Raw genomic sequence first — 16,751 nt, forward strand, 5'->3', positions numbered from 1 at the left:
TGATTTGAGATGAAAACATCAATATTTCCTTAAAGTTTAATGGGAGATTTAATGAAGCAATGAGATTTATCCCAATATAAAACTATATTATGACATTTGTCATTATTGTTTTGTATCCCAGACCCTGTTAGAAAAGAAACACCTGAATTCAACATGTCCACATACTTTGTCCATATAGTGGATGTTTTAGAGACAAAACCAAAGCTGGATTCCTTCATATTAACACAGACAGAATCAAAATGGATAAAAATGACCAATGGCTGCAGTTGGACTTCAGCAAGTTTTGTTATTTGGATACAAACATGATGGTAAGACAGTCCAAAATGACGCTGAGTTATGTGTTTTATTAAAAAAAAAAAAAAAAAGATATAAGGTTCTTAGAGAAAGAAGCCCAACAGCATCTGACCTGCCTGAAAACAGAAAGCTTCCAAGTGGCTGAATGAGAAAATCATAAGTAGGTGTTTTTTTAATTTAAGTTTTATTTGGAACAAGTGTATATGTGATGCAAAAAAGTAGCTTCATGTTCTGTACCATTTTGAAAAAAAAAAAAAGAAACCAAGGGTGACTAATTGCAAAAAAAAAAAAAAATCAAGAGAATAATAATGATCATTTGCTTATAAAACAAAGATGAAAAATTTGTTGAAAATATAGATTAAGTGGCTTTAAGGCTAGGAAATATAGATTAAAGAAAACTAAACAATGAATAATGAACAGAAAAGCTGGGTAATGGGTAGATGAGTTAAACAGACATGTTTAATAAAGGTAGGGGTTGACTGAACATGTAGATTTAATAGATGAAAACAACAGGCATTAAAGAAAAAAAAATGCTTGAGAACTAGTTTAATCTGTTAATTTACATGAAATCGGATTCATGTTTTCAAACTCCTCTTATAACAATAAACCATGTTCTGTCTGTGATAACTGTGCTATCAACAATATATTATTAGTTTTGTCACATTCTATGAAGAGTCTGTGTTAATAAGGTGAAATAAGTCTGTAAAAGACCAGTAAGTTAAACACACACGCACATCAGCCTCCTCTGGCATTTTGGAGTCTCCATGATGGAGCCTTTTAAAAATCCATAACACATTTTTCTTTCTTTTATTGAACCTAAATCCCAGATTTTGTTCCCTCTAAATCTGAACCTACTGATATCGACTACACTACCCAAACCTTATTTTCTTCAAGGCCTAAGGCAACTTTTTCTGTTTTATTGGTTTAAAAAAGAAAACCAAAGTTGTTCAAAATTTTATTGTATTTTAGTTTTAATATATATTGTTTCGCCTCAGCTTTTATTTTACTAAAGTTTTTAAATTTCATTCAGTTTTTTGTGAACTTTATTCTTTTTTATTTTAGATTTAAGGGATTTTTATTTTATTTTCATAAAGCTATTTTATTTTCTTTTTCTTTTTTTTTTTTTTTTCTACATTTGTTTTGAAATTTACTTCCTTGTTCTACGTCACGTCATGACGTCAGGGCGGCGAAGGCGGAGAGGTGCGCGCGGGGCCCAGCTGTGTGATCGTGCGTCGGGCTCGCGGTGACAGTGTTTCAGAGGAAGTGGAACCGGACCGAAATGACCGACGTGTCGCTGTGTTGACACCGCCGTCTCACACGGAAAGCAGCCTTTTACCGTCGGAGGTAAGCTCCGGGGCGGCACTGACGGTCGGAGGGGGGTCTGTCCGCCCAGGCGTGCGGTCTGGCGGACGGTGGGACGGATCACAGCGGCCGGTGAACATCTGATCCAGCCGCCGTGTGGTTTTAGCTAGCAGCCGTGAAACCGCCGGAGCTCGGATCTTTAACCGTTTCATTGTCCGGAGCATCAGAGGACAGAAAGTTTGAACCGTTTACGTCTTTTCTGTCTGTTAATGAACGATATTTGACTAAAAAAAAGTTGGTTTAAAAGGAGGAAGCGGAGCCGACTGGACCGAACAGTATCTATAGATTCAGTCAAGGAAGAATTAGCATCAGCCAGTGAACAGTAAACACAGAGTTACCTCTTTTACAGATTATATAGTTAATTTATCTTTAAAGCAGAAACTGCACAATGCTCTGTCTTATTGAGTCGAAAAGTAAGAGTTTGATGATGTAATTAGTCCTTTGTCTGAGGGATTATAATGTGCCATTTCTGACATGAAATTAAAGATTAACCAGTTCAATGTCAATAAAACTACAGTTCCCAGCAGTACTGTGAACTGAAGGTACTTGTACTTTACTGAAGTATTCCCATTTCTTCACTACAGCTCAGAAATACTGTATTTTCTCCTCATGTCTGTCAGCTTTATTCACATCATTCAGACACATTTTACTGATCCAACAGTGTGAATAAATGAATAATAGTACAGGCTTTGTGTCCGAAAAACAACAGTTCATCAGTTAATTGTCAACTATTACATTAATCTTAACCCATTTTAATGAATAATTATTTGATTTGTGTTATTTATTCAGAAAAAAGTCCAAATATTGTGATTTCAGCTCCTCAAATTTGAGTATTTTTTGTTGTGTTTCTGACTCTGTGACAGTATAATTTGAGTTTTCAGGATTTTACAGGTTAATTGGTGATTTAAAAAAAACAAAACAAAAAACTATTAGTCTTATCCCGAGTATGGGATTAATGACATTTTACACCAGAAATCCTAGAAATGTGTATGTGACAAAATCCAAATTTAAGAATTTAATACTTTGGATTGTGTTTTGGATTTACTCTATGCAAAAGAGATTATACCAGCTTTTGTAATCATCTTTTTTCTTTTCTTTTCTTTTTTTTTTTTTTTTTTTGCTGTTTTCTGACAGAGTAACTGTTGTTTATTGTGACTTTTAAGTGTAAACTTAACTAAACTTATCTTAAGGTACTTGTAGGCTACTTTACTTGAGTCCATACATTTGCTAGGCTATATGACGGAAGGAAATATTGTACTTTTACTCTTTTAATTTATGTCTCAGAGTCTCATGATTATTATTTTTTAATGTTTATCCAACAGTATCTACAGTCATTAAGCGCCACCTTTTCCAGCTGTAACAGGATGAACACAGTCATTTATCATTTATTATAATCCAGTTTGTTGCAGGAAGGGCTATTCCGTACATTTACCTTTTACTTTTATTAATTTTAGTTTAGCTAAATTGATGCTACTATTTTTCAAACTTTTTCTTAAGCAGGACTTTTACTTGGAACCAAGTATTTCTGCCCTGAGATATTTTGACTTTTGCATAAATACAGAATTTTAGTGGAAATTAAAACTACAAATGAACGTTCAGTTCAGTGAACAAATCCATTTTATCTGGTGATTTTCATCATGTTTTTTTGCTGCTTTTGTCTTTTGTTTCTGTGTTGTTCCATCTTTTTACGCTAGTTTTGTCTTGTGTTCTTTGCATCTTTTACGTCATTTTGTCTGGTCTCGTGCTTTACCTGATTTTTCGTCTTTCTTGTCATCTGTGATATTCACTGATGGATTCGCTGTGAAGTGGTCTTTTTTATGTGTTATTGTTTGATCCATTTAGGTTTAACTCAGACATGATGACGTACATTGGTGCAAAATAAAAGTTATCACCAGTAATTCCCCTGAAAAATGAAAATGTAGGTAGATGAAAGGGCAGATGTTTGGGGTAAAAATATAGAAAGTAAAGTGATAAATAAGTACTTAAGTAAAGAACATAGTTGTAAACAGAAGAACAGAAATGAGGATTATAGATGTGTTTTATCAGATGACCTGGTGTCGTGGAGGCCTTCGTCTTGGTTTGTCCTAAATCCCAGACCAGACCTCCACATGCCGCTGCCGTCTCATGTTCCCATAGGACACAGGTGTCAAACATACGGCCCGTGGTCCAAAACTGGCCCACCAAACGGTTCAATGGGGTGAATTTGTGAAATGCAAAAATTCCACTGAGATAGTAACACTCATGGATGTTAAAATGATTTTAGTTCAGGTTCCACACACAGACCAATATGATTAAAAGTGGATCAGACCAGTTTGATGCTATTATAATAGTGTAAAAAAGGAAAATTACATGAAAATATGTACATTTACAAACTATCCTTTCACACAAAATGTGAATAACCCAAACAGATATGAGCAACCTGAAATGTCTTAATAGAAGTAAGCACGATTTTAACAATCTTTTGTTGATATTTGTCAAATTTTTTGAAATTTTGCTCATTTCTGTTCATATTTCTTAAATTTTTGTACATTCATGTTTATTTTGTTCATATTTATACATTTTTTTGTAATTTTTGTCAATTTTTGACATTATTTATATGTTATTATGTTATTATTTTACTGGTCCGACCCAGTTGAGATCATATCGACTGTAATTTTACCAATATTCTGCCTGTTATTAAATATTTTGTGTATTTGTAGATCCACTGTGATCTGTATGTTATAATGTACATATCTAAATGATAAACTGAGACAGGATATTATTAAAGCAGTGTATGACTTCCATCACTATTTTTTTTTCAAATGTGTACAACCCCAGTCACATCCTAATTATCACTAATCCATTTGTCTTTCTTTTCTTATGCACCTGAATCACTTCCCTCAGGGTGAACAACTTCCAAGATGACTCCATCATAAACACAGTCCGCTTATTTACATAACGAACCAAAATGTCACTTGGGCCTCATCGGAAATTTTGTCACAAAGTGCATTACAAATTTCTAATGAAAGTCATATGCTTCTTTAAAATTGCACTTATTTTTCTCAAGAAATTTCAGGTTGTTCATGTTATTCTGATTTTTAAAGGACAGTTTATGGCTGTAAACACTTTCATAATGTAATTTTATGGTTTTCACAGTTATTATTTTACTGGTCTGATCCACTTCAGATCATATTGGGCTGAATGAGGAACCTGAACTAAAATGACTTTGACACCCCTGCCATATGACAAAGCTTAAACCCGACACCACCGACCTTCCTGTCATATGAGATTTGTATTTGAAGCTGTGATTGTACAGATAAGTGTGGAGCGCTGGCGGTCCGAGGCGTGCGCCGGCGTCTTGGTTTCAGCCTGGAGGACAGAGGTTCATTCATCCAGGTTCACGTCAGTTAATGTACAGTAGTGTTTCTGACTAAACCTGAGTCCAGATGAGTCATTCCACACCGGCTCACCTTGGACCACCCACCGTTAACTTGATGGATTTTCCTCCAAATCCCTTTTTAATTCTGTCTCACTGTGGGCTTTAAGTGTCTGCGATAACATCCTCTTTCTTTCTAGACTTTCTTCCAGTCGTCACAGCTGCACATTTTCCTCTTCTCATTCTGAAGATCAGTGAATATCACACATGACAAACAAGAACAATCTGGTAAAACGAGACCAGGCTAAAATGATCAAGGTCATTTCAAACAGCGCCAAGTATCCAAAGTGCTGCACAAAGTTATAGATAAAAATACAAGATATGATAAAATGAGTAAAAATAAGAGTAAATGTAAGATATACTAAAACTGATATGTAATAATAGGATAAATAGCACCTAAAAACACAACCAGAAGATAAAACTAATAAGTCACACACTTGATTTGATGATGATGATGTAAAAGATGCAAAGAACATAAAAGACAAAACCAGTGTAGAGAGACCAAACAACACAAAAACAAAAGAGAAAAGCAGCAAAAAAAAAAACCATGATGAAAATCACCAGATGAAATAGATTTGTTCACTGCACTGAACGTAATGTTCATTTGTAGTTTTAGTTTCCACTAAAATTTATTTTATGTATTTATGTAAAAGTCACAATATCTCAGTGTAGAAATATTTGGGTCTAAGTAAAAGTTGTGCTTAAGGAAAAGTTTAAAACTATTAGCGTCACTATAAACTTAAATGAATAAAAGTAAAAGGTAAATGTACAGAATGGCCCTTCCTGCAACAAGCTTGATTATAATAAATAACTGTGTTCATCCTGTTACAGCTGGAAAAGGTGGAGTTGAATTTAATGACTGTAGATACTGTTGGATAAACATTAAAAAATAAAAACCATGTGACTCTGAGATGTAAATAAAGGTGTCAGACAAATGTAGTGGAGTAAAAAGTACAGACTCTGGGTGATGTTTGCAAAAACAAACTCATATGATGGTTGAGTTCTAGTTTTCTCCAGACAGTTTAACTCTGATGAACAGACTGGTTCGAACGTCTGTCATGAACATTTTTCACCTGAATTCAAAGATTCTTTATTGTCACTTCACTAGATGCACAGAAACATGCAGAGAATTAAGATACTGTTTCTCACCTTGTTAAATGCCATGCATTTAAAAAAAGGAAGAGGCAAAAATAGAATAAGAATAAACAAGTGGTATAAAGAATAAGCTATAGCAAAATATAAGGTGTGTCTGTTTACAGTAGCAGCAATAAAAATCCTTTTAGTTCAGGTTCCACATTCAGATCAATATGATCTAAAGTGGATCAGACCAATAATATAATAACATAATGACCTTTAAGTAATGACAACTATAAATATTGTCTTTGTTTTAGTATAAAAAAGTAAAATTGCATGAAAATATTTACATTTACAAACTATCCTTTAACAATGATTGAATAACCTGAACAAATATGAACAACTCAAAATGTCGTACTATAAATCAGTGTAATTGCACCAATATTCTGCCTGTTATTTAATGTTTTGTGTATTTGTAGATCCACTGTGATCTGTAAGTTATAACATGCATGTGCAAATGGTAAATTGAGGTAGAAAATTGGTAAAACTGCACTTATTTTTCTTCCGACTTTTCAGGTTGTTTATGTTATTCACATGTTTAAGGAAACATTGTAGATGTAAACAGTTTCATAATGTAATTCTACCTTTTTCACAGTTTTTTACTGGTCTGATCCATTTGAGATCATATTGGGCTGAATGTGGACCCTGAACTAAAATGAGTTTCATAGCCCTGATCTAGTGAATTGACAATAAAAAATCATTGACTCTTGAAGTTAAACAGAAAGACAAAAACCTCCTGAATCTGAGTCATTTCAGATATAATGCCAGCCCTGACTGATGTTCACCACGTTACAGATCAGTAATATTGTTGAAGTTTGATATTTATGTAGTTAAAGGCTGACATCACTACCCCACCCTCTCTAAATCTCCCATCATGCTCCAGTGCAGCCTCTCATCCATGTTTCCTCTCACAGCCATGGAGATGAGCCGAGGCAACACCACCATACCTGCATGTATCCCATCAGCCCCCTCAGCGTGACCTGACATAAGCTGTGGTGGTGGGTACCGGAGGTCCAACCATGGCGCCTGTCCCCCCTGGGATCCGCCTCTTGGTGTCCTTCGACAGGGACCAGTGGTGAGTCCAACTGGGTTCCGGGTTCTCTCTGTGTGTGTGTGTATGTGTGTGTGTGTGGTCATAAAACAGATGAGGGATGAGGTTCAGGTGTGTGTCAAAGGTGGAGGTGGTAACGACGTTGATCCGGTTCAGACTCTAGAATGGATTTTTCATTATATTCATGTCAGTCTGCGTATCCTCGGGTGTGTCTAAACATCACCCATGTTCAGGTCACCTCATGCAAATAAACCTGCTGATGTAAGAGCTGAACATGCAAATAAACAGGATGGCATTATAGACAGACAGAAGTAATCAATAAAATTAACAAAAATTAAAAATGAATAATGATAATAAGCAAGAACATGATAAAAATTTACAATATATTAAATGAAGAAAATCAACAAAATTAAAATATTAAGAAAAATGAGTAGATAGATAGACTAGGTAGATAGATAGAAATAATGAATACAATTAACAAAAATTAAAAATAAATAATAAACAGAAACATGACAAAAAATGAAAGAAAGTAAGAGAATGGACAAAATAAATCAATAAAATGAAGAAAAATATAGAAAATAATGAACATAATAAAAACCTACAATATATTCAATGAAATGAACGCAATATTAAAAAAAATCAGATTAAGCAAAAATTGAGCAAGAAAATGAAAGAAAAATTAAAACAACAATCTAAACATGAAGAAAAATGAAGAATAATTGAACAAATCGTCAGTATGATTAAAAAAAAATATAAGCTATACTAAAGACGTAAAAAATGAAAACAAATAAGCAAAACTTGATGTAATGAAGAAAAATGAGTAGATAGACAGATGGACAGGTAGATAGATAGATAGATAGATAGATAGATAGATAGATAGATAGATAGATAGATAGATAGATAGATAGATAGATAGATAGATAGATAGATAGATAGATAGATAGATAGATAGATAGATAGAAAGAAATTCTCTACTGCATCTTTAGTTTATAACTACCTGGACAGGACCAGTTGGTCTTTTATTGAACATATAAACTGTAGATGTTACAGTCTCTGTTGACTTTTCAGATGTAAACCGACTTTTGGATTTGCTGATGGTCTTTTTCTTTGGTTGTTTTTTTTTTCCTCTGTTGTATCCGAGTGTCATTCGTCATTTCAAACTACTGGTGTGTTGACATTCCTGGCCATTCGACTGTCTTCATTCAGTTGAACTCTGTGGACAGTTTCAGAAATACTGAAACACAAACACTGAAGACATGAATGGTAGGAAACATGTAGGGAAAAATACCAGTAATAATTAATGAGAATAAAACCGATGGTGATGAAGATGATTATCAGTCAGTGTCAAAACCAGGAAGAAAAACTGAACAAAATCAGCAATATCATGAAAAAAATTTATAAAATAAGCACAAACATTTTTTAAATACACAATAACTTAATACATAAAAATGAAGAAGAAAATGAAGAAAATAAACAAAATATTAAAAAAAAAGAAAAATGGGCCCGCAGTAGTGATACCAATGTAAGCTGTAGTCCAAGCACAGATCCCACAATTCAAATGTAACTGCATGGGGATCACTCACCTTACATTGTCCCACATGGATCCATACCGTATTGCCTTCTTCCGATCCAGCCCTCTCCCCAGCCTCATCCACCAGCTCCGGGGTAATCCTGAGGCGTTCCCAGGCCAACCCAGAGATGTCATCCCTCCAGCGTGTCCTGGGTTGGTCTCTTCCACACACAGATCCCCCAATTTAAATATAACGCATGGGGATCACTCATATTACATGGTGCACACATGACTGATGCCTGTCACTGACTTACATTGGTATAACTTCTGGGGTCCATCATGGAATTTTCTGGGATTCCGTGTTACCATCACAGATTTGAGGTAGGGAACAGTGCCTTGCATTTTGGACTGCACACGAGAATGACATGCTGACTTCTGTTGTCTTTTGCAGTTTTACCCAAAAATCAAAATTGAAAATCAAGTCAAAACTCATGAAAAAACACATGTAAAATGTAGAAGCAGGTGCAGAGTTGGTGCATATTGTGTGTTTCGTGTTTGCTGTGTTGTCGTAGTGTTTACACCTGCAGGACTTTTTCCAGATCAGTGAATCATTTTAATCCTTTTTAACCTTGAAGAATGGCAGTTTTGTCCAGATGTTGAGATTCTGTGTTTCCTTCATCTCTGTTGTTCACTCTGTCAGTAAAACTGAACACACACACGCACACACACACACACACACACACACGAATACTTAAAACCCAATCTGTGTCACAATAAATCCATCTGAGCACTAGCCTGACAGGAGGCGCTGGTTTTGGTCCTGGTCCTGACCCTAGGTAGGGTAGCGGGCACATGCTCATGCAGTGACTGGCAGCAGGTTATGTCTCTGTGTTGATTGATGTTTGTTTTGTTGTTTGACCCTGGTCTTGATCCTCTCCCTCTCCCTGTGGTCCTGGTTTTGTGGCCACCTCCTGTGGTCTTGATCCTGGTCCTGGTCCTGGTCCTGACCCTGGTCCTAGTCCTAGTCCTGGTTTTGTGGCCTCTTCCTGTGGTCGTGGTCCTGGCCCTGGTCCCGGTCCAGGTCCTGGTCCTCTCCCTGTTGTAAACGCTGCTGAACGTCTGTCTTTGACTTTGTGTCATGTTTGTTCAGCCAGTAATCCATCCCAGTATGAAACACACACACACCTTTATGTATCTGGTGAAGTTACACAATAATTCCAGACACATCAGCTGTGGTGGTTTTGAAACACTGACCCTACAGACGAGGAATAAAGTCACAGTAACGTCATTAACCACAGTTCTGTATCGACAGTAAATCATCAACTAAACCTCAGTGTTATTTATACAAGAGTCCAAGGAGATTAACGTCTGCCAACATCCACATTTACCAAAAACATGAACTGTACAGGAAACAAATTTGAAGTTCACACTGAAATCTAAGGTCTTATTTGGATCTTAAATCAGAAATCTGTAAAACACAGAAAAGTTTAGAGATGTCATAATTACTTATATGTTATTATTTTATTGGTCTGATCCACTGGAGATGAAATTAGGCTGAATGTGAAACCTGAACTAAAATGAGTTTGACAGCCCTGCTTTAAGAAAGCTTCAAGAAAATGCTGAAATAAATGTTCTGTCATTGGTTTCCGGTAGATTTTAAACAGGTCATTATATTTTAATATTAGTCTTAAAAACTCCTGTGTTTCAGTGTTAAATCCTGCAGAAATCCATTCACAGGACTGTACTGTTCCTGTAAAGAGCTCTTTTTTCCATTCACAAGTTCAGGTGTTGTTGGGCTGTGTTGCTCAGTGCTGCCCTCTTGTGTTTCCTCTCTGCAGGTACAGAGCTCTCACCTTCATCCTCACCTTCCTGCTCTACACCAGTTTTCACCTGTCCAGGAAACCCATCAGCATCGTCAAGGTGAGGCCGGTGGAGCATCACACACCCCCATGGTCATGTGATCTGTGCTTACAGTCAGTGTTCACTATGGTCATGTGATCTGTGTTTCAGAGTGAGCTCCATAAGAACTGTTCGTCTGTGGGTGAGGTGTCCACAGCGTCCAGCGGTCAGCAGCCCTCCATCCCCTCTCTGCACTCAGACATGGACTGCAGCTGGAAGCCTTTTGGTCAGTTATCAGGATGCATCACAGCACAGACTCCCCCTCAAATTCTTATCTTATCTTATCTTATCTTATCTTATCTTATCTTATCTTATCTTATCTTATCTTATCTTATCTTATCTCAGCCTGTAATACTGTATACAGATTCTCACTCTTAAATATGTTTTACTGTTTGAAGCCTTCAATTAAGCATTAAAACTAGTACAATGTAGAACAGTTTAATTGTTTGGATTTAATGTGATAAATCAGTGGGATGTTCTCTGTTTTTGTGTGTTTTATCGTTTCTGTCTTTGAACAATAAACACAGCTGATGTTGAGGTGAAAGTGATGACCTCTGATGAACTGTTGGTTGTGTTTCCAGATAAAAGTAACTACAAACAGCTGCTGGGAGCCATGGACTACTCCTTCCTGTGTGCGTATGCAGTGGGGATGTACCTCAGGTATAGTTACATCACAGTGTTGACATGAATAGAAGATGATCTGATGATAACGCTCATTCAGATAAGGGTCCAGATCCAACAAAACTCCCAAATTTTTACTTCGTAAAATTCCAAGAAAATACTTACATTTACAAACTATCATTTAACAAAAAAGGAAATAACGTGAACAACTGTGCACAGCCTGAAGTTGAAGAAGTTAAGTTGAAAAATAAGTGTAATTGTACCAATATTCTATCTGTTACTAAATGTTTTGTGTATTTGTAGATCCACTGTGATCTGTAAGTTTTAATGTACATGTGTAAATGATAAACTTACACAGAATATTATGTTATTCACATTTTTTTAAAAGACAGTTTGTAAATGTTAACATTTTCTTCATGTAATGTTACTTTTTTCACTCTAAAACAAAGAGAAAAGTTTGTATTTGTCATTACTTTTATGTTGTTCTGTTATTATTGTACTGGTCTGATCCACTTCAGATCATATAGGTCTGAATGTAGAACCTTGAACTAAAAGGAGTTTGACAACCCTGCATTCCAACCTGACCTGAGCTCCGTGTTGTGTGTTGTTGTGTTTTCCAGTGGTATCATCGGCGAGCGTCTGCCCATCCGTCTGTACCTGACAGTGGGCATGTTGACCAGTGGCCTGTTCACGTGTCTATTTGGACTCGGATACGTCTACAACGTCCACAGTCTGGGTTTCTACGTGTTCGTACAGGTCAGAGGCTTCATCAGACTTTTAGGAAATAACAGGAAAGGCTGAACTCATCTACGCAAGTTTATTTACCCATGGGTGGTTTAATCTGCAATAACTACTCACCAGACATGTACCTTATGACTGGCACATGCATGTTTACATTGTTAAATTTGCATATTTTTTATAATACTTTTACACTTTTTAAAACCTTGTTATACAGTTTATCTCTAATTTGCATAGATTTTTATTTCACACTATTTTATATTTTTGTCTTTATGGTTGTATTTTATTGTGTTGTTTATCGCTAGCAGAGACCACCTGCTATTTCGTTGCACAACCTGTGTAATGACTATAAAGTCTATTCTATTCTATTCTATTCTATTCTATTCTATTCTATTCTATTCTACTGCGGTGGTTCCAAATGTTTTTACTCAAAAGACAAATGTGAAAGTGAATCCATCTACATGTTGCAGCATTTATGCATCTTAATGAACAAATTGAACAAAATAATAGTAATAAGTAATATAACAACTATATACATATTTACAACAGAGTGAAATAGCAAAATGATTAACATTATTGTAAAAATGCTGGTTTGTACCATGTCAACAAAATAAAACCTAGAAACACACAAGTAGAGGACACCACCAACAGCTTAAAATGGCATCCTAGAGGAAATAGAGGACATAAATGGTTGGACTTGTGACTGGTCTTTGTTTCAGGTGGCAAATGGTTTGGTCCAAACCACCGGCTGGCCCAGTGTAGTGACCTGCATTGGAAACTGGTTCGGAAAAGGAAGGTAAGACGTGACTCTAAAATAACACTGTGTCTTATAATGTTGACGTGCTGCATCAGCTGACAGTTTACATTATAGCTCTGGAAGCTTAGCTCTGTTAGCTTAGCTCTGTTTTTAGACAGAAAGCAGCCACAGTAAAACAACAAGTCATCTCTGTTTTCTCTACGGTTTGTGTTGTCAATAGCTGAATTCAAGATCTGTTTGGAATCTGACAAACAAGGTCAGAACTTTCACAGTTTAGTCTGAACCGTGGAGTAAACAAATGGCAATTTAGCAAAGATAAAAACATCCCATAATAACTTTTTACCTTCATAAGCCTCAGAATCAAAGTCACCCGTGTAGAAGGAACACTGACATTTCACCATCAAACTCTATTCTTTACATTTACAGCTGAATCCAGTGGAGAAAACAATGACTCTAGTTTTATCACTTCTTTTCATGATTCTGATATTTGTTTCTTTCTGGTTCTCATCCTCAGAGTGACTCACTCCCTCTAGTGGTCACATAAATACCCCAGCCTACTTCTTTTCTCTACAATCCAATGCATCTGCTTCTTCTGATGTTTGTTAATACAAACTACAGTTTCAGATGAAATGATAATTCACAGATCTGTACTGACTGTAGTAGAGGTGTACATCATGCTGAAGTGGCCAAAACACTTTTATTTATTATTTATTACTTTCATTTTATCTGGAAGTGAGTAGATTCTAGTGTCCTGTTAGACTCTTGAATTCCAGGAGAATTCCAAGTCCATGTCTTAACCCTCCGTTGTGTCCATCCTCCAGGCGTGGACTCATCATGGGCCTGTGGAACTCCCACACCTCAGTTGGGAACATTCTGGGTTCGCTGATCGCCGGGTACTGGGTCTCCTCCAACTGGGGCCTGTCCTTTATCGTACCTGGCCTCATCATCGCTGCCATGGGCGTGGTCTGCTTCCTCTTCCTCATTGAGCGTAAGTACAGCGTCATCATCATCATAGACAGAGGGTGAAGGTGGCGTCACATCAGCTCAGGTGTAAATTTAATCCATCGACACTGCAGAGGTTTAACCTGTAAAGACCCAAACAACCACCAGCGACCAAAACCATCTACTGATATAAAATGCTTAATAACTTCTGACTCACTAATCCTATGAAAAACACATGTAAATAATTGGAGTAAAATGCAGTTTGTCATCTTTTCATGGTCATCAGATATTGACCCATTTGGACGTTCAGAGGCTCTGTAGTGAACGTGGAAACACCGTCATCTTCTACAGCATTGATTCACTAGTAAAACCCATGGAGTTTGATAAATAACAGTGGATGGAGACACTGGGTTTATGTTAAATTCTAAATAAAATGAACAAAAAAAATAGAAAAAGGCAAAATAAATAATGTGAAAAAAATTTGAAAAATTTACTAAAATGAAGTAAAAAAGAATAAAGTAAAAAACAAAAACTGCCCAAGTGATCAATGAATTCATAAAATTTAAATAAATAAGTAAGCAAATCAACAAAATAATAAGTATTTGAACAGAATAATTCACAGACTAAACAAAATTGAAGAAAAAGTAAGAAAATAGGCAACGAATTTAGAAAAATAAAATAAGTAACAAAATGAACAAAAAACAATAAAATAACAATTAAAATGAATAAAAATGAACAAAATAAGGTTGTAGACATTTGTTTTTATGTTCAGTTAATGATATATTTTACTGAAAAAGTCAGTTTTACTTCAGTTTTCTCTGTTTTTGATATAATAACCCTTAACCTTAATTTGAGCTTCAATAAACAACTACAGACACAATTAATGAATTAAATATAGAAAAATACCTGATTTTCACAGAAAAAAATGCAAAATACAGAGGACAATATTATAATAAATGATGATAAATCACTTGACAAAAGTTAAATATGAAGAAAAAAATTATTTTGGCACTGCCACAAAAGTCTTTATGGGTTAATGAAGCCTTAAGTCAGAGTCTAATGTGTCATGTCTTTGTCTCCTGTAGATCCAAATGACCTGAAAAGCATGTACGCACAAAATTCATCTCCAGGAAAATCTGTGAGTATGAAGGTGGTCTGAGGTTTTGAATGGTCTGAGGTTTTACTTTTTATTTAATTTTTAAGTTTCTGAGGATCTTAGAGTCTGTGTTTTCAGTGATGGGGGGGGGGGGGGTGTCATGTCCTCATTCCACTCAGTTTCACATTCATTGTAGCATCATTTGAGTTTATTACAGGGTTTTTCTAAAGGTTGTGTTCTACTTAAACATATTGGGTGGAGGTTCTCTGAATCCTCTGCAGGAAAATTCTACATTTACTATATACTATCACTGTCCATGTAATAGTTGAAAGCTATGGAAGGTGATAAACACCACCCAGAGTTGAAAAACAAAACTTCCAACAACCCTCTGAGAGAAAACATTTAATGTTTCATTTTACATATTTTTTTCCTATTAATTTGTCTTATAATGGTTTATTTTATAAGACACAGTATAATAATCATTTCCAGTTATCGATTTGTGATGATCCAGTTGGTTGGAAACATCTACTACTAATTAATCACAGCCTTTTTTTCCAACTTTGATCCTAATTGTTCAAGAATTTGATGCTCACCTTTGTTCTATATAACACTTTTCTCAAGGTGGATTGTTAATGTATAATAAGTCACTGCAGTCCTTCATTCTGTTGCGTATCAGTGTTTTTGTTTGACTTGTGTCACTGTGAGACTGGTGCATAACAACAGTTGCCACAGCGACAGTTGTCATCTGTGGCTTCACACACACACACACACACAAGTATCATCTCAATCACAGATGAATCAGCCCTTTGTGACATGAATCTTTATCATGATATAACATATGAGACGACTGTTAGTGTTTAACAGTTTCATCCTCAGTGTCAAAACAGATGAACCATCATGTAAATAAGAAAAACAGCAAACACACAATCACCTCTCCTGTTGTAAATATTTCAGACCATTTGAGTGAGGATTTCTGAATTTACAAAGTATGCTTGAATGCAGCATTTAGTCTTAAGTAATGAGGATTTCAGTTTACAGTCTGCCCTGAACACATCCCCCATGACTACATACAGAACAGGCTCTCATGACTTTACATGAGTATAGATTAAAACAGAGATTTACTCATCAAATAGGACAGTTTTATCTCATCAACCATGTGTTATTGTGAAGGCGCTGTGTCTGGCATTGTCTTTGTCGTTGTTTGCAAATTCTTCAAACATCTCCAATGAAACTACTTCAGTTCAAATTTATATGTATCTTCTTGGGACATTGTCTACAAATTGTGTTCAAAGATTTGAGAAATTTTTGAGTATTTTTTAGGAATTTTTTTAAGTATTAAAAATGTGCCTTTCCATAAAATGGTCCATACTGTGATGGTTTGTAACATCCAAATGGTTACAGACATCAATAGTTCCTATTGATCACTGATTGAATTAGTTGAGTTCTCCTCCAGTGAAAGCACCACCCACTTCTGTTGTTAGATTGATCTCCTGCACCAGACCACAGGATTCTAACAGAGACAGAACCAGACAACCTCACAAATTCAACTTGAGATGATTCAGATAGAACATGACACTGACATACAGGGACATTGGAACTATTTTTACAGGTGTTTGTCTTATTTCTTCTGTGTGACAGGCTGTTAGATCTGTCTGTATTAGGTAAAAATAATTGTTTGAGCTTGTTTTGTCTTCCAGTCTGTTCCTGCAGAGCGAGAATGTTTGTCCACTTCACTAACAAACCAGCTGTAAACTAATCTGCTGACCGAGTTTAGAAGAAGCACAGAAAATGTCTGATAAATAATGTTCAGATCAGCAGCGTCATAACGGAACAGTGAGGAAAAACCAGGGTCGTAAAAAAGTTGAAGTGAATGTTTTTCAGCACTCTTACTTTTGTTTGTGTTGTTAATCTTTAACACATAATGATGTAAAG

General features: G+C 35.8%; 1 protein-coding gene across 2 annotated transcripts in view; it reads left to right on the top strand.

The window, feature by feature from the left end:
* The first annotated feature begins 1,509 nt into the window (after positions 1–1,509).
* The window catches only part of slc37a1 (solute carrier family 37 member 1), a 33,340-nt gene continuing 18,098 nt past the window's right edge, over positions 1,510–16,751 (top strand). For both annotated transcript variants that reach the window (XM_030125059.1, XM_030125060.1), the window contains exons 1-9: positions 1,510–1,638; positions 7,120–7,280; positions 10,605–10,686; positions 10,777–10,891; positions 11,247–11,325; positions 11,907–12,042; positions 12,744–12,820; positions 13,603–13,769; positions 14,809–14,861. In XM_030125059.1, coding sequence (XP_029980919.1) covers positions 7,225–7,280; positions 10,605–10,686; positions 10,777–10,891; positions 11,247–11,325; positions 11,907–12,042; positions 12,744–12,820; positions 13,603–13,769; positions 14,809–14,861 — 765 coding nt within the window. In that variant the 5' untranslated portion in view covers positions 1,510–1,638; positions 7,120–7,224. The remainder of the gene's footprint in view (positions 1,639–7,119; positions 7,281–10,604; positions 10,687–10,776; positions 10,892–11,246; positions 11,326–11,906; positions 12,043–12,743; positions 12,821–13,602; positions 13,770–14,808; positions 14,862–16,751) is intronic.

The sequence above is a fragment of the Sphaeramia orbicularis genome, chromosome 21 (genome assembly GCF_902148855.1).
Source record: "Sphaeramia orbicularis chromosome 21, fSphaOr1.1, whole genome shotgun sequence".
Taxonomy (NCBI): domain Eukaryota; kingdom Metazoa; phylum Chordata; class Actinopteri; order Kurtiformes; family Apogonidae; genus Sphaeramia; species Sphaeramia orbicularis.